Source organism: Triticum aestivum, chromosome 6A (genome assembly GCF_018294505.1).
Source record: "Triticum aestivum cultivar Chinese Spring chromosome 6A, IWGSC CS RefSeq v2.1, whole genome shotgun sequence".
NCBI lineage: Eukaryota > Viridiplantae > Streptophyta > Magnoliopsida > Poales > Poaceae > Triticum > Triticum aestivum.
The window spans coordinates 110472743-110497489 of NC_057809.1; the positions used below are offsets into that span (position 1 = coordinate 110472743).

Below are 24747 nucleotides of genomic sequence, written 5' to 3' on the forward strand. Positions count from 1 at the left end.
ATGTCTGCCGTTGGCCAGTATTTGAAAGTATTTCGTATTATCATCTCCCAGGACGAAGGAGTCTGCCTTACAACATTGGTACCATTTTATTTCCTCCTCACGTAATAGGCGAGCTAGTTGAGCATTGAGCTGACTTTTCTGCTCAATCTCTACGTCAAAAAGAGACCTCACCTCCACTATTTTATCCAGAGTCTCAATTAAGGTCGACAGTCGCAACTTCTCTTTCTTTTAAATGCCAGTGGTGTGCTTGGCCCATCCACGAAGAAAGCGACGCAAAGCGCATATGCGATTATTCCATCGTTGGATTGGCGTGTTGCCATGAGGTGGACGCGCCCACACTTTCTTAACCAGATCATGAAAACCCTCTCGAGTGAGCCAACCCAGTTCAAATTTAAACGGATGTTGATTAGCCCTTGGAGCTCCCTGGCCAAAATCGGTTAGCAATGGAGCGTGATCCGGTAAGGCCTCAATTCTTTCTAGCGCTCGTACCGAGGCTAAGGGATATTTATATTCCCAATTAGTTGTAACTAGAACCCGGTCAAGTTTTTTAAAGGTTGGATTTGCACGGTTATTGGGCCGGGTATACCGACGACCAGACATTGTGAGTTCCCTCAAATCAAGGATATCAATAACCGCATTGAAAAGAAACGGCCATCTAGAATCAAACCGATCATTGTTTTTTTCCTGCTGATATCTCAGAATATTGAAATCCCCCAGTTAACATGGGATGTGGATTTTCTCGGCAGGTGTTGACCAGTTCTTTAAGAAAATCTAACTTGAACTCCTCCTGAGCAGCGCCATATAAGGCCACCAAGCTCCACAAGAAATTGTCAGACTTATTACATAGGTGGAATTTGATATGATATTTCCCCTTTGACGTGGACAAAAGTTCCAAATAAGTAGAGTGAATACCTAGCAATATACCCCCTGACCTCCCAGACGGTGGTAGAATGTGCCATTCATAATCGTAACCACATGAAAAGTGGTCAAGATCACGTGTTGGAAAGTCCCTTTTGCCACACTCAGTGATGGCCACAAAATCTAAAGCATGGTCCTTTACACAATCGGCAATGTGTTTATGTTTAGTCAAGTCATCAAAACCTCTGCTATTTTAAAACATTCCTTTCATGATGAACCAATTTTTTGTTTAGAGACCTTTGCTTTTTTAGTCGGGCGTCCCTTTTTATTTGCTGAATTGGACTTGTTCTTTCGTACCGATGCGACAAGCTCACATAGCAAAGTGTCACGCACAGTATCGTCCAAGTCAACCTCAGTTGTAAATACAAATGTGATATGCCCTAAATAAAAAGTACAAATGTGATATGTTTAATTGCATCCGGTTAGCACATACACTAGTTAGCTGTACATATTCTTCAATTCTGAGATACTAGCTAACAAACACCTAAAATTTATGATATCTTTAGTCAGAACTTCAACTTTTCATTGCAAGCAATACTTGCAATAAATTGATTGATCCAATCCAAACAAAGGCCACTAACTTCTGGTACAGTCTCCATGCAGAAAGGAACTTCCTAAATGTTGTAACATTATATAGGTTGCTGCCAAACCAGGTTATGTGTGCAACGATCACACAAGAGAGCAGCATAATGGTTTATGAAAGTGCAGTTGCTGATGACAATAACAATCAGGTGAGCAACATATATCTGAGAACATCAGCGGGACAAAATATGCGTGCAGGACAACTCAGTTTGGGGATATCTCAAAAATATGTATTGATGTTTAGCATAATAGCAGAGTTAAACCGAATAATGTTGTAGGAGCAATATTCTCCAACGAGATGACAAAAGTTGCTGATCTGCACTACAGATAGATAAAGCAACGCATAATTAAGAATTATACAGAACGCTGCATAATTAAGAAAGGATCACAGGAAACAATCTTTCATGAGCGGTTTCAAGGCATCTCCAGGTAGTCCCCCGGAAGTTCGTAGCTGCAGACTGGGCACAGACGGTTAACACTGAGCACCCTGAAGATACAGCGCTGATGGAAAGAGTGGGCGCATGGCATCGCCCTCAGCTTGTCCCCCCTTCCTCGAAATCATCATGGCAAACATGGCAGTAGGTCTCCCTCGTATCGCCCACCCTTGGAGTGGCCAGGAGCGCGATTGCGCTGGTCGCTGCGGGGACAAGTTCGCGCATCTCGCGCTCGAGCGCCTCAAGCTCCAAAAGTCCAGCAAGTCCAGCCTCATACTCCTCCATCATTTTTCTGCGCCCGTTCTCCAGATCATCGCAAGATCCAGACTTGAGGCTTGTGCGCGGAGGCTCCATTTGATTTGCTGGAGTGGAGTGGGAACGAACAAAGCGAGCAGCGATCTGCAGCGATCTACAGACGAGTCGATTGGGGATGGATGAGGATAGAGAGAAACGGGGATATATATATACATGCGGGGGAGATCCGGGGACGAGTTCCTTACCTTAATCGTTGAAAGGCCGCTCCGGAATCGAATTCGACCACGAATCGAAGGAAGAGGGGAGATCTGCTCGGAGTTGGTACCACCGGCGGAGACGGCCGGATGGGGGAGGATTTGCCACCCTTTTCGCCGAGGTAGATACTCTCTCCTGTCACTGTAAAAAATACATTTTAGGGCTAGTTTGGCAGCAAAGTTTTTTTTTAAACTGTGGTAATTGAAAACCACAGTATTACTCTGGATGGGCAAAGAATACTACAGTTTCTTAAAACCAAAGTTTTTCTCAGTTTTACATGTATTTGGTTGCTGCTGTTTAACCAAAGTTTTGACCAAGTATTTTAGCATGGATGACTGAGTAATTAGCGGCTGCTAACGGGCGGCCGGCTGCATGCAGCTGCCATGCACATGGAATACCATCCTAGGATCAGCCAACTAGATTGAAGAAATACCATCCTAGGAGTAGTCAACTAGATTGAAGTAATACAATCCTAGGCAGCCAAGGACTCAAGAAATAGCTTGCTGTGAACGAGTGTTCTCCCTGGTGGTGAGCTTGATTCAGTCATGGCATTGCAGAGAGATGGAGACTCGCACGCGACGCCGGCTGGAAGATAGACTAATCAAATTGAATCGGCTATAACCAGGAGATATAATATAGCCGTTTACCATATAAGAGAAAAAGGGGAAATAGGATGGGATCGCTCTCAATATTCTTATATCGATGTAGACAGCAAAGTCAAGTGCGATCTCTAAGAAGATTTCTCTCCGTTTTGTTTTAAGAAAAAAACTCGGGACCTCTTTTCTGAATACTGCAAAAAACCATGGTTTCTAACATACCGTGGTTTACAAAACTTTGGTTTTTTCTAAAGCCAAACGCAGCAAAGTATTCAAAACCATGATATTTTTCAGAAACCACGGTATTTTCAGAAAACTTTAAAAAAAACTTTGCTGCCAAATGCAGCTTTACATTTATATAAGGCCACTAACGGTAATTGAAATATTTGCGGTTAAAAAATTAGTAATCAAGATAAAAATAAAAGAAGGCGCAGACAGCATGCAGTTCCGTTGTTTCCTCTCGGGCAGGCGACTAAAAGCCCTAGCCGTCACCAGGAGAGTCTCTTTGCCTCGTTCCTCTGGCGGCTCCCCTTCGCCGGCAACCTCGGTGGTCGGTAGTGAGGGGTGTCGCCGGATCTACGTGTGTGGATCGTGTCGCATTAGGTTAGGCCCTAATAACTTAGGTTTTTCGGCTGTTCATCATTTTCGTTTCGGCGGCGGCGATGGCAGCGCTGATTAAAGAAGATTCAGATATGTCCTCAACGAGGCAATCGGTCCTATGATTGGGGACGGATTTGGAAACCAGTTTGTTCAAGCAAGGATGGTGTGGCGGCGGCGGCATCCTTCTGATGGACCTGTGTCCTCGGGCTCCATCGTTGCGACGTTGTTTGCTCCAACATTGTGTGAAACTTGGAAGTTGTTCAGGAGCGGATGTAGATTGTGGTCTGCATTGACGACGTCTGAAAGACGGTTTGTGTGCTGGGTTCCTGGTTGATGGATGATAGGTATGGTTTCCTCCTTCGGCGTCGTAGTCGTGGTGGGGCGCCAGATCTAGAGTTTGATGGCGTGTCCGGGGCGTTGCTCCAATCTGATTCGTTCAACGACAATGACTTTTCTTTTGGTGAGCCACCTTGAAGGTCTGCAAAGCTGCATATCAGTGATGGAGCCGCGTAGAGCTCGGGTGAGGAGGTGATCCGTTTTGTTCTTCAGTGACTGTTGTGGTGGTGCCAGAGACAGGTGACGGGCGTTGGTGTAAAGCTCAGACGTCCTGCTGCTTTTTTAGTTTTGTCATGTCGGTCTTTACGTGAGTTGTACTTTGATTTTTATGATATCAATGAGACACGTATTACCATGCAAAAAAGTCAAGGCAAAAATTAATGATATTTCTTTGTACTATCAACTTGTTTAACACTTGCATGCATATAGTCATAATGACACCTTGCTACTTCTTTCCCATTTCCTCCTTACATGCATGCGAGTGTATTAATGATTTCGTTAATGAAAAAAATTGACTTGCAAAGCAGTTATTAAATTTTACCTTGCTACCTGTAATATAAGTTTATGGCTTTGTATAAAGAATGGAGAAAGTATTTAACCAGTTTTAACTAGCCTCCAACGCCGGTGTCTCACGATCCCTAGAGTCTTTGTGCGCCCGAAAACTCCTAGAGTTTCACCGAACCCTTTACGACCATCAACTTCGCTAGAGCAAGCTTGTCGAAGAGAAGCCCCAATTCACCTCCGTTGGAGCCCTTCGGCCAACCTCGCCGTCAGCGACTCCGTCCACTCCATCAATCCTCGCGAGTACCCACGACGTTGCCTCGACCTGATCTTCCCCATGTGCCAAGCTCATCGAGAGGTGCAGCCGTTCGCCAGCAATCGACGCCAGCGAGGCTCCTCTGTTCTGCCGCGGGTGAGGAGGACGCGGCGACTGGTCAAACCTGACCAGTGGGCCCGTGGATCCCGCTGTCAGTGACCCCCACATCACCACACACTGACTTAAGTGAAAGCGGGTTCCGCAAAGTACGTGTTCACTTCTGGTTAGCGTATTTCCTTCAAACTGTTTTATTTTATAAACTTTAATTAAAATCCGATTTTTTGACCTAACTTTGACTACCTCCAACTTTTAAAGCACAACTCCAAATGAATTGATTATTTTTCTGTCATTCTTTATTTTCCATCTAATTTATTTTAGTATTTATTTCAAAATTTTCCAAACAACTTTTTTTACTGTTTTCAAATTATGTGGTAATTGCATTATTTTGAAACTAGGAAAAATGGAGGGAAGATGATTTTTTTTTCAAAGTTATGGGGTATACCCTACCCTACTTCTTTACCTAATAATAAATCAGCTAATACTTTTGATCGTCCGTCACGAAAATTGCCCCCCGAAGTTGCCATAAATTACCCACTATAACATCCATAAGTGAAGGAAAACGATTCGTTTTATATTTCAAAATCGTCGATGGGTTCTGTTCTTATATATACTAGATCAGGAACGCGCCTTGGCGCGGGGTGCCGGTCCCAACGACGTGGTCAAGAAGGTAATCATCAGTTAGTAGAAAGCATGGTTTAAGTTAGTAGGAAGTGCGGCTTGCCACATGCCTGCCGGGTGAATCATATCCAATCCAGTAACAAAGTCACGAAGATCAGTACATTCCATTGATGCATTTCATATAATATTTAGCATATATAATGCACCAAAAGCTTCAAGGTTTAGAATAACACAAAATAATAAGTTCGTTTGCAACCTTCTGAGAATTACATAAAATATACAAAAGACGCCTTGGCATTGACATTTACTTACAGAAGATACAAAATTTCACAATTTCTTAAATAATTGGAATCAACAAAACAAAAGTTTACAGAAAAAGATTGACACAGAATCCCACACAACGATCGACAATAATGAACTGATCATTGGCATTGTCCACCGCATCGATCACGTCACCGATCTGATCGTCATGCCATTGTGCGTGATGCCGCCGCCCATTCGCTCATCGCCCCTCACATTGACAATGGCGTTTTGCCTGGTTCCTGGACGTTGAAGGGGGCGATAGCGATGACGCCATCATGCTCTTGGCCTCATTTTGCTGCTTAGTTCACAACTTTGTCATCCTGCATCATCAGTTCACACGGCAGAGAGAGAGATAGCAGAGGTTCAGAGTTATTCTCGGACTAACTTGATGTGTTTAGTAGCTATATTCTGGTTGAGGTAGAAGATGCAGAGTGAACGATATACAGTACCACTTTATTGGGAGATTCGGCGTTTTAGACCTTGGCTTCATCCCCGAGCTGCTCCTGCTCCGCTTTCTGCTTGCGCGGCTCGGCTAGAGATGTCAATGCTCCAAATACAACTACTCCCTCCGTCCGGAAATACTTGTCATCAAAATGAATGCATCTACAACTACATCAAAATGAATACTTGTCATCAAAATGAATGCTCCAAATACAACTACATCCATTTCAATGACAAGTATTTTCGGACGAAGAGAGTATAAGAAAATAATAACAGGACAATCCATTAAATTTGTGAGGGTATCGGAGGCAGAAATACATATTAACAGCAAGAACAAACAGAAATGACTTTTTGCCTCTTGTAGAATAAGATTTCACAATAAATGAATCGGAAAATTGATCTTAGTTGCACGGACAAAAGCATGCAGATGGATTTATAGCTTTACGGTCAACAGTACCTACAGTCTGATGCAACTGATCCATTGAAGAACAGATAGTAAAAGCTGATAGAAATACACAGGTGCGGCTAGCCTAATATAAAATCTACCGAAGCTCACTTCCAATTGACAGAAATGCTACACATTACGCATGTATTTTTGAGCAAAAATTATTATGCATGTATTGAATAGAGAGAATTTCGGGTCAAAATTACATTTAGATATTAATCGAAGGAAAAAATAAATTGGCAAAGGCGATGGATACTATAAAGCAAACAAATCATCGTTCTGAGTTAGCAAAATCAATCACTAAAAGGCAGGAATCATGTGGTCTTCGAGAGAAGAGCAGCATCCTTCTCTCTATTATCACACATGATTCTATTTTGCACCTGATAGAAATAGACTCCCTTCTCTGAACAAAGGGTTATAAGCACTTCATGTCAATGATGTAGTAACAGGAAGCAATAATCCAGGTTATGTACACATAACGGATAGATACTTGATCATCTGTACATAGGATTCATAATAATTAGACCTGGTCATTTGTACATATAGAGGAAGCACTCAGTAGTGCACCAGGGGGCGTGGCTTGCCACGCGGTGCCCGCCGAACTTCATACCATCAGACATGATAATGGGCTGGGAATATAGATGTTTTGGCGTGTTGTAGGTCATAATTATAAATCATGTGGCTGGCCACTTAATAAGAAATTCAGTCATAAATAAACGCTGGCATCATATAGAAACACTGACCATATAGAAACACTGACAGATGGCATGGGTCATAATATGCACATGAGCTGAATAACAGATTTTGAGCAGGTACAAAAGGGTAGGATCCAAAAGGTGTGAAACTCTGAGGTGTTTTCTGTAGAGCAGCACAGCAAAGGGGTTCCCCTCCATTCGATTGTAACAACGGTGGTAAGCTGAAGAACAAATTTAAACATAGGGTCTGATATGAATGATATTGCCTGAAATTGGACAAAGCATCTCATGAAGAAAACTATATGTTTACCTCGTCATTGTCTATTTTTTCCAAGGGAAAAGTGATCTACAGACAATGCTTCCCTTCCCTGTTTCTTTAGAAGTTGCACACAATCTATCCAATGCATTTCATCTGAAAAGAACAACACGAAATATTATAACTACATTTGATCGGTAGATTAGACGATTATACAATCTACATCAGTCTCGGCATGTTGCTTTATACCGGGCAATTTCTATTCGGAGCACGGATCGAATGCTATGATAATACTTGGAAAGAAACATGGCGCTAGATAGTACAACATAACTACTGCCTTCCAAGACCCCCCTCTGCTGTGCTGTGTAACTTTTTTTAGTAGTCCATCAAGAGAAAACTTCTCTTGAAGCTGTTCTGTGGTATTGATGTTATCAAAAGGGATACAGCAATATGTTTAGCAGTATTTCCTAGAAAAGCAAATGCTAGCTTGACAGTTAACTCAATACATATGTGGTAACTACTTCTTTGGATCCAGTACACGGATCAGAAGGAAAGGAATTTCATGGTGCACCTTTTGAGATAATGGACATGAATATTTCCAATGCATTTGAATGTTTTAGTTGAGTAATTGATATATTCCGAGAGAGAGAGAGAGAGAGAGAGAGAGAGAGAGAGAGAGAAAATCAGCAAGACAATCCGCCAAAAATGAAAGGCGCAGTTGGAGGAAGGTGATTGGCAGGAGATGTACCAAAGGGACGATGACAGCCATGAGCAGGTGGCGGCAAAGGACCTGGAGATAATTACATTCCTGCGCAAGATATATGATGTCGTTAGAAACATATGGAGTACTGCATTGGTTGTCGTTGATCATATGGAGTATGACAGACTCAGAAAAGCAGAAACCATATGAATCATAACAGGATAATGCACAAGAGAGCACATAACGACAGCACACATTGATCATAGGCCCAAGCAGGCATATTGACATGGATGAGGTTCATGAGTACATTCCATGATAGACTACAGAGCACGAACGTGCAGATGTCAACAGATTGCAAAGCTCATTTACATATATACAAACAAAATAACCAGGGCACCGAAGCTTTATGACCCTCTACACATGGATATCTCCTTGACTGAAACTGAAACACAAGGGACAAAAGCATTTTGAAGGTTGTTGCAGGTCAGCTGATCGACTTACTCGTTTCACCTCCAGGCACCAAGTCCAGGATATACACTTGGAAGGTGTGCACCTACAACGCTCATGTAATGGGTAGAGGTCAGTGTACAAAAATATGAGAGTTGGAATTAATAAATGGAACGATGGGAAGGGAATCCAAGTATGTTTCAACCTTACTAAAAGGCAATCTGTCTCCAAGTAGCCTGACAGTCTGGATGGACAGTGACATTGTTGTGATAACAGTCACCATAGCTCTGAAGCAACCAAATGATTTGGCAATATGTGCCTGCGAGCCGGAGCTCAAGCAGAGGAATCGATAGTACATCTATACTGATAAAAAACCATCCATTTACAAAACTTGTTTCCAAAAGACTAAGGTCACCAAAAGACGTCGGTGTTCCTGAAATGATGCAAGAATCAATGAAAAATGATATGGTGCAATGTGAAATGATAACAAAGGCCCAAGAAGAAGAGATCAATTGGGGCAGGGTAAATACCTAGTAAAGGGTTCTGCTTCTTCCAGACCTTTCTTGCCCACAGTCGTTGGGGCAACAGTAGGCACGGACAGTTCAAACCTAAAAAGAAAGGACATGACAAGCAGAAGTAGCATTAGGCATGGAACGGTTAATGCAGTTTCAATAAAAGAGACGTCGAGAGGCAAAGGAACATCAAGAACCTGTTTGCACTGGTTATTGCATTAGTAAGCGCCAACCCGTCTTTCTCATGAGAGTGAACAGTTGAATGGCACTTATAATCCCCAAGACTCATAATATCAGAAGATAATTGTTACAAAATGAGATGTAAGAATGGCATCAGTATGAATCCAATTTCAGATGAGAAACAATAAAAAAGAACTCCCAGGAAAATGTTTATGATAAGTAATAAGGAGCATGTACATTCGCCTTTTGCCTCAGTGTCTCACCCTGTCCTGACAGAACTCTCAGGATCTGCCACACACGGATAAACCCGGGACTTATTCAGCATGCTGACCAAATCTTAATAAACACTACATTAACACATGTCATGTTGTAGCAAAGGCATTATAGCAGACACACAAGCACGACACCGACTGCGAGCAATGCATCATGTAAACAGTAACCTGCAGGACCACCACAACAGGAGAGAAAATCAGAAACTACCTGAATCCATAGTTGACGACAGCACTGTTCCTCCACTTCAGTGTGCTCCAACCACTGGGCACACACAACGCTGACCAAAGCCCACAACGTGGTCAATCTGGCGGGATTGTCCATGCCTGAGGAGATCGTGGACGCTATAACTGGCTCTGCTCTGACGCCCCACCTTCTCCAGCTCCACCCCCACAAGAATTGAATGCTAGAAGAAATCAGTCAACTTGAGTCCCTCTAAAAATGGTTGCATGCTAGAAGATACAGATATATGATATCAGACCTTGAAATGCATGCTAATCACAAGCTTCACAGCAAGAGACCTATAAAGGAGCTCAGGAACCTGACAAATAAATGAGGCTTTCATCATTATAGAACACATTGAGTAAGACGAAATCTATATATCTTTGTTGTAGTTATTTTATCAAACCACGTAACAAAGTAGCATTCTTGCTAAATGCAGAAAACTAAGAGACTGCTGAAATTCATCCATGTTTAGATTAGAAAATAGCTGCATCGAGATATCTTTTTGTGGGGTCACACAAGAAAAATATCAATACAAGACACAAAAGAGGGTATTAGCATGTGCTTCTCACCAATCTCAGCATAGGTGTGGTTGACCTGCCAAGAAACAACATGGATGTGGTTGTCTCAATTGAACATAGGCACAAGCTTCTCACCAATCTCAGCATAGATGTGATTGCCCTGCCAAGAAACAACATGCATCAATTACCAAGCAGAAAAGGAAAGAGAAAATTACAAACAACATAGGGCACGGGGGCTAGAGATGCCATATACCTGGGCATCCAAAAGGACCATGTCAGTGTGTTTGATAGGACCGTTATCAGTGGACCCACGATGCTGCCACACACTCGAAACATACACATGGATGGTCAAGTTCTTGTTCCCCACAACAAGAGCCTGCAGATCAACCATCGCCGTCTACAACAAAAGTATCAGCACCAAAACACAGCCATCACACGGGACCACATATTTATTCAGCCAACAATATATGCGCCACCCAAAATATCATCAACCTCACAAAAGCATGCCAAAACCTACCAAAATGAAGACTACCATCATACACAACAAACCTAGGTCATTCCTGCGGCCCGGAAGACCTTAGGGAAAACAATGTTCTTGGTCTCAGAGCCGCATTTTCCATCAGCATCTAATATAAGGATTTTCAAAGAAGCCCTCGACGTAACACGAGACACTGCCACATACAGCTACCCATGCGTAAAAACAGGACCCTTAAGATATATACCAACAACAGATAGGGTCTGTCCCTGGCTCTTATTAATTGTCATGGCATAGCATACACGAACAGGAAACTGGCGACGTCTAAGCACAAAGGGTGCATTTCCCTTCTTTGCCAATAATTCAATCCTGGGGGTATAAACGGTATCACCCACATGTGAGCCATTCATAATGACATCTTTGATAAGCCGATCACCTAATTCTTTTACAATTAGTCGTGTACCGTTACACAAATCATTTGCCTGGCTCAGGTTTCTAAGAAGCATAATCGGGACACCAACCTTAAGAGTCAGCCTATGATTTGGGAAATTTATAATTTTAGTTGCATTCAGGTACTCGACTGGATAGTAAACATCTTTGTCCCTAACAAAATCCGCGGAATCGTCAATAGAATCAGCACTCAAATAGTCACTGCTATCAGTAGGAACCAATGTAAGAATATAATCATTAATGTCCTCAGCATGGTCGTTGGTAGGGGCTAAAATGGCTCTCTCTTCCAAGTAACCAGAGTTCAAGTAGTTAAGCAAAAAATCACCATAGACAGAAGAAACAATAGCAGCTATTGGATCACCAGATGTACAAACCAAAAGGTCATCCGGTATGTGTATCCAAGAAGCCTCGACTTCATCACCTCACCTTGTGAGAGGCAACTTCCCTTCCCCAAGATCTAGCACCCATCTGCTAAATAAGGCAACATCCTTCTGCGCCTGGGTATCCGCACCATGCACAGCCAAGCGCATGTTAATAGAAAGCGACAATTTCTGAACAGAACGCCACAGCGGAGAATTTGTGATTGCCGCATCAATGATCTGAGGCCTAGTACCTCCCTCAACGACTGGTAAGATTTGTCTAAGGTCACCACCCAAGACCATCACTACTCCACCGAACAGAATATCCGCAAGATCTGGATTAGCCACAGAGAGGACATCACGCAAAGTTATATCTACAGCCTCAAAGCATTTCCTGTGTGTCATAAGCGCCTCATCCCAAATAACAAGCGAAGATACCATCAGCAACTTACAAAGCTTAGAGCCTCTTTTAATATCACATTGCGTATTATCTTCAAGAAGAATAGGTATCTTAAAGCGAGAATGAGTAGTTCTACCACCAGGCAACAACAGTGACGCAATGCCCGATGACGCAACAGTAAGCACTATCTTCCTCTCGCCCCTAAGGAAAGCACATATTGCACTCCACAGGTAAGTCTTCCCAGTACCACCATACCCAGAGACAAAAAAAGCCCGATTTCCCCGCCTGCACACACTCTACAATTGTCTTATAAGCAACCAACTGGTCCTCATTTAAACTGGCAAACATAACCAAGGACTGTTTAGACAGAGAACATGCATCATAAGACAGTTCCTCACAAATAAGGAGATTATCATCAGACTGCTCACCTTCGCCAGAGCGAGACGACAAGTTAAAACTTCTTATATCAGAACCATGTTTCAAGAAAACGTCGGCCAACTCGTCAAGAAGCAAATTTCTTAATCTTTCAGGAGGAACAACATAGTTTGGATTACCCAGGGCATGCCGCAACCTATGCTGGATATCATCATACATGCTAACGCAGTAACGTTCAAAGAAACCCATCTCATCCCTGATAGAACAATGCATGAGCATAGTCACAAACAGCTCTCTAAGTCGATGCCCAAACCCTCAGACAACCGCTTCATCAAACGCTATGTACCACTCGTTATCGTCTCCTAACAAACCACGCGTGGCACAAGCCTCTTTAAAGGTGTGATAAAGACGACCAGCATATGTTCGGAGATCTTCGAAAGACCTAGCCCCCTTAACAATCATTAAAAGCATGCGCAAGTAGTACAACTCACCACTCAAAGGATGTACATTATATACGTGTCCAATCTTTTCACCCCTACCCCTTGGATGCCATGACCTACTTTTAGCGTCCCAGGTCCAAGCAGTTGGAAAATCACAATAAGTTAACGATCGAGCATCTTCGAACATCTCATTCGCAACAAACCATTCGGTAAGCATAGTCTTTTGTAATAAGTCAGAATCAACAATTTTCATGAGGTCAGCACCAGCACGATAGTGAACAGTATTCATGCCAGGCATATGAACGGTCAGCCTTTGAACCGACGGCATTTTAAAGTGTATCTCAAAGCCAAATATGCGCCACAATGCATCGTACTCACATATATACCGACATATCAGATACTCCTGAACCTCATCTACTGTACGACAACCATATTTAGTCAATTTTTTTAGCCTTTCTAACATGACCTTAGAGTAATCAGCACCTTTGGTGACATACTTAAAGAGGTAATTCATCACTTGTGTCTTATTACACCACTCTACATTTATATGACCCTGAAATTTCTTGAGCATCGCCATATTATAAGGAACACCATGCCTATTGTCAATGCCTATTGTCAAGGTAATGACCATTTTTATAGACCCTTCGACCGTCGTCACGACGTCGATATAAGGCAAACCCATTATCATCAATGACAGTGGTATCTCTAAAATCTTTTGGGAAATATTTAGAACAAACACCTTTTTTCATGCAAACGCATTTATCATTCATTTCACCACATGGACCGTGCATCATAAACTCATAAACTAAAGCATATCCTAAAGGATCAAGCAATGCATCAGGTATTTCAGCAGATATTAATGAATTAATATTTTCAATACCAATCTCACCATTACCCCCTCTCCGCCAGACAAGTATATGCGCGTGAGGCAGTCCTCGCTTCTGGAACTCAACGGTATACAGCACTAAAAAAGAACATAAAAAGCTCGATTAGAGAGCCTAGCCAGCAGAAGAAGTAAGACACCATTAAAAAACAATGACCACACAGAGCACAACAGTACACAATACCAGCCGTAATGGGGCCAAAAGCCCGGCCTGACTTAATCTCGTCCAAGTACTCGATGAGCTTCATGTGATAGACCCTAACAACAATATCCACCCTATCAGAAGGCGTCTGACCCGGCTCCAATGCACTGGAGATCTCAAGCCACTTGGGATTGCAAGTGAAAGTGGTAAATATGTCGGGTGCACCGTGCACCCGAGAAACGGCAAGGCCATCATGAAAATTTTCATGGAAGTAACAACGACCGCCGATGTGACTGGAAGGTACAATGGTCCTCTTCCCAAGAGCATCACCATCAACACACCCATCACCTACCGCATCAGTAATACCCTGCATGTGCTCTGATCTAAGCATATCCTAATTTCTTATGATATACCACAGTCTACATTCATCGATGCACGCACGTGCATCGACAACCAACTGAGAGGAGAGGAGACCATAACATATATATGGATTGGGCTGATCACCCTTGTAATGGCACATAAAACGATAGTAATCCTGCATGGTCATCCTATTCCTGCTATTTGTGGAAGCATCACCACCTCCAGAAGGGTATGAAGAGGACGCCTCAACGGTCGGACTTCCAGGTGCAGGATTGGGATCTCCAGGTCCATCGTCATCATCTTCTTCAGGAACAATCAAGTTAGGAACATCCACCTGGAACCCCCTCTCTCCATAAGGGAAAAGCAACGGGTACTGCAGAGGCATGAATGCGGTGTTCAGAGAAGATATCTGCTGCAAACCATCGGAACGACTGCAAACAACAATATCCCGAGAAGATGCCTCTAACGTGAAGCCACCACCGATAACTAAAGCAGCAAGCCCAGTGGTTGTAGGCAAACTAAATTGTGGACTATCGCCCTCTGAAGGCCCAATAATACGAATCGAGATATCCTCAATGGGTTCATCACCACGATCCTCTATCATCTTACTCGCCTCCCTAAAGGTCTGTACCAATGGGTTGAACTCATTAAGCATGTCTCTAAGACCAACCACAATACTCTCATCCACACCCCCAGTAGGCTTATCATCTGGATTTAAGGCATTCATCCTATGTCTAATCTCATTAGCTGGGTCATGTATATACAACTCAGCAAATTTAGGGGTATCATCACCGCTAGGCACCAACGAACCAATACGATGAGACACTTGACCATTGATCTTGAAAATCTTAGGTCCACGGCTGCCACCAAACGAGCGTTCAATGGTAGCACCCATCAAAGTGAAAGCAAACATATAGTTGTACTCATGTATAGTCCGGATGAATTTTTTAGCACGAGAAGTATCATCGAATCGAAGAAGCTCCCGGAGATAGGCCGGGGGATCCTTAAAGGGAGGGATATATACCTTAGCGCCTTTGCAACAGCGATTATAAACCATCTTACGTTGTGTCCAGGATGACCTGGACTTTGAGCACTCAGCAAACCAAAAGGAGGCACCATAGTACTGACACAAGAAATCCGGAGGGCCGTAGTACGACCTATCTGCATAGCAAGCTAACGGGCACCAAAGCAAAAAACTATCAGCAAGGGTAAAAGGAAGGCAATAATCACATAACCAGAACAACAAAGGTTTTGTTAATAAGTACCTTTAAGGGACTCGGCAAACTTGACCGAGAAACCTTGCCAGTCCTTCGGCAAAGGCCCTTGGAAAACAATCTCTGCAAGGAACATAAAACCAAATAAGAGACAATACAGCAAACAACAACAACTAATAACAAACCAAGAAATCTCATGCACCTTCACATCCAGGACGCCACAATTTAATTGACACTTCCCGTTTTTTCCGTTTGTTGCAGTCTACCCCGGTCACCTCTGAACTCACATAAACCGAGAAACCATGCCAATCTTTCGGCAAAGGCCCATCAATGACATGTTCTTAACAGGACATGCAGAACCAAGTAAGACACCACATGGCCAACAACAACAACTAACAACAAACTAAGAACTTTCATGTACCTTCGTATCGAGCGTGCCGAAACTCAACGCACAATTTCCCTTTTTTGCGACTTACCGCAGCCATGGTCAAGCTCAGAAAAGGAAACCAACCATCACCTAACCACGGCGTAAACAACACAGTAGTGAAATAATTATCATCAACCCCAACAAAATACTAAAGAAGAACACTGGAGAGACACGTACTTGTATGGCTTCGAGGAGGAAAACCAACAGGCTGACGCGGGATGTAACGTCTAGCAATCCCAGGGGCCGATGCACGCCTAGGAGCGGCGGCGTACCCAGGACTAGCAGCACGAGCAGGGACAGGCACATGCATAGAAGTGGTGTCGTGCCCAGGATTAGCAGCACGACCAGGGACAGACACATGTACAGCAGCGACTGCATGCCCAGAATCAGCACCATGACCAGGGACACGACCACGAACACCCCTACCACTTGGCCGAGGTAGGGCGCCACGCCCAGTGGCAGGCACCTGTCGAGCGCACGCCCATGCCTGGCGATAGGCTCAGCTCCAGCAGTAGGCACCCGCTGACTCACACCCCTACGCCTGTCAAGAGGCTCAGCCCCAGCGGCAGGCACCCGGCAAGCAGCAACCCCACCGGCAGCGACATGATCAGAAACAGGGGCACGCCCTATATTAGAACCTCCACGGCCAGTGGCTCGTCCACGACGACCAGCAGACCGCCCACGACCACGCCCACGTCCACCTAGCAACCCAACATCAGCCTCGGCCGTGGCTTGAGCATGAGCAGAAACCAGACCACGCGCCATGTCAACAACCCAACAACGTCATACACACACGCTGGAAAAATAAGCAAGAACCACGTAACCATATATCAGAGCATAGCATAACAGGCATCTGAGATAGCATAACAACAACAGGCAGCCGAGTATAAAACACAGTACACAAGCAACATAATTATAAACATGATAATACTGTCATTGAATAAAAGAATAACGAATAAGACCTTCACATAAGAAGTACCAACATCGAAAAATATAGGCAAAACCATGTCAAGCCGCTATAACAAATGTTGAAATAAAGAAATAATGGCAAGCCTATAATTCGTATTGCATGTGTCAAGTGTTAGCTTAGCACACAAGAGTGGTGGTTACATAAGGAGTGGTTTCACCATTAGAGAGAGTGTAGCCATGAGTTTACTGCTTAGGTTTCAGCAAAGCAGAAAATGTTGATTAGACAACGCGAAGAGCTAGAAATATTGTGTAACGCCCTCGATGCGGCTATATCTCCCACGTGTCGAAGCACGACTTAGAGGCAACCGCATTGAAAGCAATGTCGCAAGTGAGGTAATCTTCACACAACCCATGTAATACATAAGGGAAAGGTACATAGATGGCTTACAATCGCCACTTCACACAAATACATGAATAAAGCATTACATCATCCAGATACAATCAAGGTCCGACTACTGAACCAAAATAAAAGAAGAACCCCAAATGCGACAAAGGTCCCCGATCGACCCCAACTGGGCTCCACTACTGATCAACTAGAACGAAACAACACAAAGGACAAGATCTTCAACGAGCTCCTCCTGAGCTGGGTTGCGTCATCTGCACGGACTCATCGGCACCTGCAAACTGGTTTTGGAAGTATCTGTGAGCCACAGGGACTCAGCAATCTCGCACCCTCGCGATCAAGACTATTTAAGCTTATGGGTAAGGTAAAGGTATGAGGTGGAGCTGCAGCAAGCGACTAGCATATATGGTGGCTAACTTACGCAAATGAGAGCGAGAAGAGAAGGCAAAGCACGGTCGATAAAAGTATGATCAAGAAGTGATCCTAAACAACCTACGTCAAGCATAACTCCAACACCATGTTCACTTCCCGGACTCCGCCGGAAAGAGACCATCACGGTAACGCACGCTGTTGATTCATTTTAATTAAGGTCAAGTTTAGGTTTTCTACAACCGGACGTTAACAAATTCCCATCTGCCCATAACCGCGAGCACGGCTTTCGAAAGTTCAAATCCCTGCAGGGGTGTCCCAACTTAGCCCATCACAAGCTCTCACGGTCAACGAAGGAATAGACCTCCTCCCGAGACATTCCGATCAGACTCGGTATCCCGGTACAACAAGACATTTCGACAAGGTAAAACTAAACCAGCAACACCGCCCGAATGTGCCGACAAATCCCGATAGGAGCTGCACATATCTCTTTCTCAGGGCACACCGGATTGTCTAAACTTCCGGTAGGCCAGCCCAGAGTTGCCCCTGGTGGCCACCGGCGACTGACAGTGTGGACCAACACTCAGAGGAGCACTGGCCCGGGGGGGTTAAATAATGATGACCCTTGAGTCCACGAAACCCAAGGGAAAAAGAGGCTAGGTGGCGAATGGTAAAACCAATGTTGGGCATTGCTGGAAGAGCTTTATTTAAGGCGAACTGTCAAGGGGTTCCCATAATAGCCCAACCGCGTAAGGAACGCAAAATCCGGGAACATAACACCGATATGACGGAAACTAGGGCGGCAAGAGTGGAACAAAACACCAGGCATAAGGCCGAGCCTTCCACCCTTTACCAAGTATATAGATGCATTAATTAAATAAGATATATTGTGATATCCAACAATTAAATAAATGTTCCAACAAGGAACGGCCTCCAATCTTCACCTGCAACTAGCAACGCTATAAGAGGGGCTGAGCAAAGCGGTAACATAGCCAATCAACGGTTTGCTAGGACATGGTGAGTTAGAGGTTTGACATGGCAATTTGGGAGGCTTGAAAGCAAGTGGTAGGCATCGCAACATAGGCATAGCAAAAGAGCGAGCAACTAGGCAAAGCAAAGATAGTAGTGATTTCGAGGGTATGATCATCTTGCCTGAGATCCCGCAAGGAAGAAGAACGAGTCCATGAAGAAGACAAACGGACGTAGACAAACGGGTCCTCACAAACGCGACATTACCGGATCCAACCCGAAGAAGCAAACACCGAAAAGAAGCACACAATCATGGTAAACAACCAACACATAATCATGGCATGATGCACAATCAAGTATGGTGCATGTCCGGTTTAAATATGCATGGCATGGCAAAGTGCACAAACAATCCTACAAATTAAGTGGAGCTCCGTTGCATATTGACGAAACACCACATTCAAGTTATTTAGTTCTCTCTCGTTTATGTACTCAACAATATTAAATGTTGTTAGCATGGCAAGAGGGGAAGCATAAGAAAACTAAACATTTAGGCAAGTTCAAATGAGGCCGAAAATAACAAACAACAAATCCGGTAAATCCCCATATGCATTTAGCAAATTGATGGAAACAACAAATATAATCATTTTAAATGTTGTTATTATGATGCGAATGACATATGCAAGTTTTAAGCAATTTTATGAAAATGTTGGCATGAGCATGTTATGAAGCATTTGTCACCGTGGTGGAAGAAAGGGGTGCCACGGCAACGAATCCGAAAATGATGCCACGGCAACATATCGATTCCGGTAGCTCATGGAGATACCGGTGCAAAAGGAAGCGTGCGGATGTGCGAAACAAGCTAGAGATTGTGGGGTGCTCCCGACTACCGGGTTCCCACGGGTTAGTGGCATGGAAACGAGTGACAATTCGGACACGGTGCAAATACAAGCATCTCAAACATCACACAACATTCATTCACGGGCGTCGTCTCGGGTTATACCTTCAAAGCGTGCAAACGGGACGGTTCGAGTTCGTCGAGGGAAGTAGTTGTTCCGCGATGGTAGAAGAAGTAGTGGTACAATTGGTCCTCGCCGGTAGTGGTACACGTTCGTTTTAAAGAGGTACTTGACGCATCCGAGGTTTCCAAAGGCGACGGTAGTGGAACTTGGTGAATCCGAGTTTCTCGGAGGTCGTCAACGAACTTGGTCAAATACACGATGTGGGTAGACGTTCACTCGACGTCTTCGGCGATGGTAGTTGTACACGCGTCTTCGGCCACGGAAGTAGTCATACACGTTTTTGTAGAGGTTCGGGGTCAACGACACGGAACTTGACGTCCATGAGGTCTTCGAGGGTCGACGGTAGTGGTACTCGGTCGTTTTGAAGAGGTACTTTGGATCTTCGAACTTGCCGGTCTCGTTCACTTGACGGCGGTGGACGAACTTGACGGTTCCCATCGTCCTGGTACTTGGCGTTATCATGCGTAGGGGTACTCGGCGTCGTGGTACTTGGCGAAATTCCACGGAGGCAGTCTTGCATCCCTGGATTCAGTGGCCTTGGCAACGACAACAAAAGGCAGCAGGGCAGCAGCACGCAGACGATGGTGGATCTGGGCAACAGGCGCGGCGGCGCTGGGAACCGGGCGGACGCAAGCAGGTCCGGGCGGCGTCAGCAGCAGAGTTGGTCGGAGAGAGCAGCTCAGGCAGGAGTTCGTCAGCACGGGGAGGAGGCTGGCGGAGGCCATGGACGCAGCAGCAGGGCGACGCCGGATGTTGAACGGCGAGGGCGAGGGGGATCCAGCGGAGCTCGAGCTCCCGGCGAGAAGGACGAACGGGGAAGAGGAGATTCGGGCGCACGCACGGGGTTCTTGAAGGTCGAGGTCGCCGGGTAGCCGCGGAGGTGGACTTGGCGTGTGCTCCAGCGAAAAGACGGACGGCGAGGCGTCTGAGGCAGGGAAGGAGCACGAGCGACGCGCTTGGGGCCGGCACGGTGGTCTCGATGGCCGTGCGGTCCACGAGAAGGTACATGGCAGCATTCCTCGTCGGAGGCAGGAAGGCAGTGGCGATCCGGCGAAGCGGTGTAGTAGAGGGAGGCAAGGGGACGCGAGCTCCTGGCGCTGGCTGCGGGGCGCTGTGCGGGTGTGTGTGTGTGTGCGGCGGCGGTGAGGGAACGAGAGGAGAAGCGGGGATCGATGCTAGGGAGCGGCTCTCTCCTCTGCGAGTGGCGGCGGTAGCGGGAGGACCCGAGGGAGCGATGGGAGAGGGAGAGAGCGATGCGGGAGAGGCCGAGGCCTAGGGTTAGGGCACGCAGGCTGGGCCTGCTGGAGCGCAGCTGGGCCTTAGCAGGCCGGCCCAGCGGGGAGGGCGCCGGCTGAAGGGATTGCGGGGTTGGGCTCTCTCTCTTAACCTCACTTCTAAGAAGAATGAGGGAGACAAGAAAGAAAGAAAAAAAATAGAGAGAAGAAAAAGAAGAAGAGGGATTATTTACACGGACTCGTAAAAGGGTGCACGGCCCACGAAAAATAGGAGAGGCAAGATTGGAAGATGTCATTCAAAATTCAAATGGTTTTGAACTAGGGCTTGGTTATAGAAGTATCCAAAAATGTTGAGGTTTTTGGTGGAACTCCGGAAAGTGAAGGAAGAATTTAGGGCAAAGTTTGGAGACGAGGAATATAGTAAGAAAAGCATGGAATATTTTGCAAGTGTGTTGCGGTAATTTCCAAGGGATGGAATATTTATTATAGCTCTCTAAATATCGAGAGGATATGTTTTAAAGAGAATCACCATGTGAATTCCCTCAATTTAAATGGACCGAAGATCCATGCAATTTATTTAGTTGAGTTAAGAAAAGAAATGACATGATGGCATGATGACAAGATGCAATGCACATGATGCAAAGATGAGTGCAATGAACCAAACAAATCACACGACGAACCCCAGAAATCACGGAAGGCACCTGAAGCTCCAGACTTGGGGCGTCACAACACTCCACCACTACGAGAGGATCTCGTCCCGAGATCTAGAATGGCACCAGAGGGAAAATGGAAGAGAACGAGAAGAGGTAAAACTAAGCTGCTTCTTTGACAAACGAGTGAGACCAAAGAACCTTGAAAAGGTTAAGCCATTTCGAGAAAAGAATACAACGGAGATGAACGAAGTTGAAAACACTCCGTTAGAAAAAGAGGAACAAGGAAGAACAACTTCGGGCAGCACTTCGATTGAAAAGAAAAGGAATTGAATAAGAACTTGGTAAGATGAGAAGATACTTGATGAAATCACAACACACTGCCTCTGGAACTATTGAATGAATGGAACAAGGGGTAAGAAAAATCTCAGACAGCACTCCGGTTGAAAAGAGATGCAAGGCTTGATAAGACAAAAAGAACTTGAGCAGAATGGCACCACACTCCGGTTAAATGGGTAGGCATGAAAAGAACATGATCTTGACACACCAGATGATGGATAGAAGAGAGCAACATCACCATGCCTCCGGAACAAAAGAATAGACGATAAATAATTGAAATAAAAGAATGGGGAAGAAAATGCCAACTTCTGCCACAAAAGAGCTTGAAAAGGTATCCTTAGGAGTAGGGTTGAACGGAGTTGTTGGAAACACAACAACGAAAAGATAAGCTTGATATGGTCTTATGGAATACAGCTCAAAATATGAGGTGACAACCTGCCACTCATGGGAAAAGAATTGGAATGAACAAGGAGACGAGAACGCTATTTCACCGGGAGGATAAATGAAGAACTTGGGTCACTTATAATCACCATAATTAGCAACACTCCTTAGGGAAGGCTTTTGGTGAAGTATAACCCAAGATAACTCCAAGGAAGAAGGTGATGGGTTTAAAATATCTCATACTTGATAGCTTGTGAATCATGAAAACAAGAACTCAAATTATCAAGAATGACATAATACCACCTCTAATGATACGGTAGAACGAATTGCACTCCAGATTGCAATATGAAGAAAGCTTGAGCTTCTTAGAAAAGAATCTGGATGAACACTTCGAGAAGGAATTAAATCCTTGATGAACCCATCATGACGAAGCTTCATGAAGAACTCCGGTAACAAAATAAATGATCAAACAGAAGGAAAGAGAGGTCGAAAACACAAGGTGAATCCTTGCAATGATTAGATGAAGCTTTGGAATGGTATAATTGAAATAACTTTGAACTCCGGAAAAGAAAGATGGACAACTTGAATCGAGAATTTGATGAACCACCGGAATAAGGAATTAAGTTTACTCGATGAGACAAGAATAAGAATTACATTATGCGTATCCTTCACCAATTAAATTGATGACAATCAACGGATTTGACATATTACTTATTCTCGTAGAAAAGATTAAGAGAGATATAACAGAAACTTAAGAAAGGTCTTCAATGATCCACCGGTAGGATTGAAAAGAACGAAAGAGTTGATATGATGACGAATGACGAGAACTCTTGCACGAACCACCGTAGGAATTGGAAAGAAAGAGTCAATTGAGATTATAACGAAGGAAGAAGAATCTTGGAAGAGCCACCGGTAGAATTTGGAAGAATGAATAAATTGATATGATAACCAAGGAAGAGAACTCTTGAACGAACCACCGTAAGAATTTAAAAGAACGAAGATGCTTGAGAGAATCTAGATACATGAGAACGAAGGGATCACGAACTGATTAGAGATCACTTGAACGAAGCACCGGTAAGATTTGGAGAACCATGGCTGAAAGCTGAGAATGAACAAGTCTTCTGAAATGATGAGCTCTGGATAATCAAACTGAAAAGACTCCTGAATATCTCCTGATGAGTGAAAAGGATTCTCACAATCGAAAATAATTATGAGAGGATGGCAACAAGCTAGCACCACGAATCTCTGAGAGAACGGATAAGATATGGAGGTAAAACTCTTCTTCGGTCTTCAAATGATGAGAAAGACGACGAGAAACACCACCTTGAATAATTTAGACACTCTGGGAGAATCAAAAGCGAAGAGGTTGAGCCAACTATGAAAAGAATTTGAAAGATCTTGGAGAAAGGCATATGACTGATGATAACTCATTCTTACGTCAAACTTTGAAAAGAATTTGATTATAACTCCGGAAAAATAAGAAGAGTCAGGTAAGATCCTGGGAAAAGACCTGTGGGTTAGGGCCCACTCAAAAGATACACCATTGAAATGATTTAAAAGGGAGATTCCACTGGTTGAATTAAATGGGTTGAATGAGATAACATCCTCAAAATAGCTTGAACGGGTTAAGAGTGGAAACACGAATCTTCGAACTATCTTCAGCACTCCGGAACAATGAATAGCGAGAGGTGAATGATTAAGAATTGCACCGGCATGAGAAGCATTGAAACGAGGAAAGGACATGATCAACAAAGCTTGACTTGAAACCACCGGAGAAGAGAAATGAGTGAAGAGTGACGAACTTGAAGCTCCGTTAGAATCTTCCTGAGAATCACCGGATAAGAACATTGAAGGAAAAGAATGGAGAGGATTCACAACAATAAAATGATACTTGAATAAGAAATATGGTTCCTCGAAGAAACAAGGATGGGAGGGAGGGAAAACAAAGGCAACTTGGGACGGATGAAATGAGCACCGTTGAGAAGAACTGATAATTGATCTTGCGGATGTTGAAAGATCGGATCCACTTGAAGAGAAAACACGCCGGTTGAAAAAGGATTGACATGGCAATCTCGATTACCAAGAAGGATTAGTATCCACATTGGAGTATGAGAACACCGCTTAGGAAAGGTATGGAATCAACATTTGACTTCGAAGCAACTTGAATACCACAACTGAAAACAAAACAAAGGATTGGCTTGCGGAATAAGCCAGAACAAACATATGATAGAGATTCCGTCCGAAGTTTTCGTGGTGGGGCCTACACGGGCTCGATCGTACAGCACCATCATGTACAAGGTAGTGCACATGACATACGAAGCATCCCCGAGTCGGCATAGCCAAGGACTCTTTAAGACACAACGAGACCACTGTAAAATCGACCGTGAATAGGCGGACCACTAGACGTCGAACCCCAATTTCATATCATACATCTGTCGGAAAGATATCCTAAGAGCTACTTGAATTCCCACCTATGAAACTCCCG

General features: G+C 44.2%; 1 protein-coding gene and 2 long non-coding RNA genes across 4 annotated transcripts; all 3 read right to left on the minus strand.

Moving 5' to 3' along the window:
* Positions 1-1708: 1708 nt before the first annotated feature.
* Positions 1709-2837, minus strand: LOC123130416 (uncharacterized). Its single transcript, XR_006463824.1, has 2 exons — positions 2435-2837; positions 1709-2343 (listed from the first exon to the last, which is right to left on the minus strand). It is a non-coding gene; the product is annotated as an uncharacterized lncRNA (long non-coding RNA).
* Positions 2838-5547: 2710 nt separating this feature from the next.
* On the minus strand, positions 5548-10260 carry LOC123130417 (uncharacterized). The gene is made up of 9 exons (XR_006463825.1): positions 10202-10260; positions 9468-10126; positions 9289-9366; positions 8964-9191; positions 8813-8864; positions 8360-8419; positions 7666-7767; positions 6224-7576; positions 5548-6094 (listed from the first exon to the last, which is right to left on the minus strand). It is a non-coding gene; the product is annotated as an uncharacterized lncRNA (long non-coding RNA).
* Positions 10261-10514: 254 nt separating this feature from the next.
* Positions 10515-15751, minus strand: LOC123130418 (uncharacterized). 2 transcript variants are annotated; one of them, XM_044550319.1, is made up of 5 exons: positions 15613-15751; positions 15372-15520; positions 13843-13926; positions 10717-10860; positions 10515-10623 (listed from the first exon to the last, which is right to left on the minus strand). In XM_044550319.1, the coding sequence occupies exons 1-5, from the start codon at positions 15695-15697 to the stop codon at positions 10570-10572; spliced, it is 516 nt and encodes a 171-aa protein (XP_044406254.1). In that variant the 5' UTR covers positions 15698-15751; the 3' UTR covers positions 10515-10569. The 2 variants fall into 2 exon arrangements, with proteins under 2 accessions (XP_044406254.1, XP_044406253.1); XM_044550318.1 differs by lacking the exons at positions 10515-10623; positions 10717-10860 and having other exon boundaries at positions 13281-15520.
* Positions 15752-24747: the final 8996 nt, after the last annotated feature.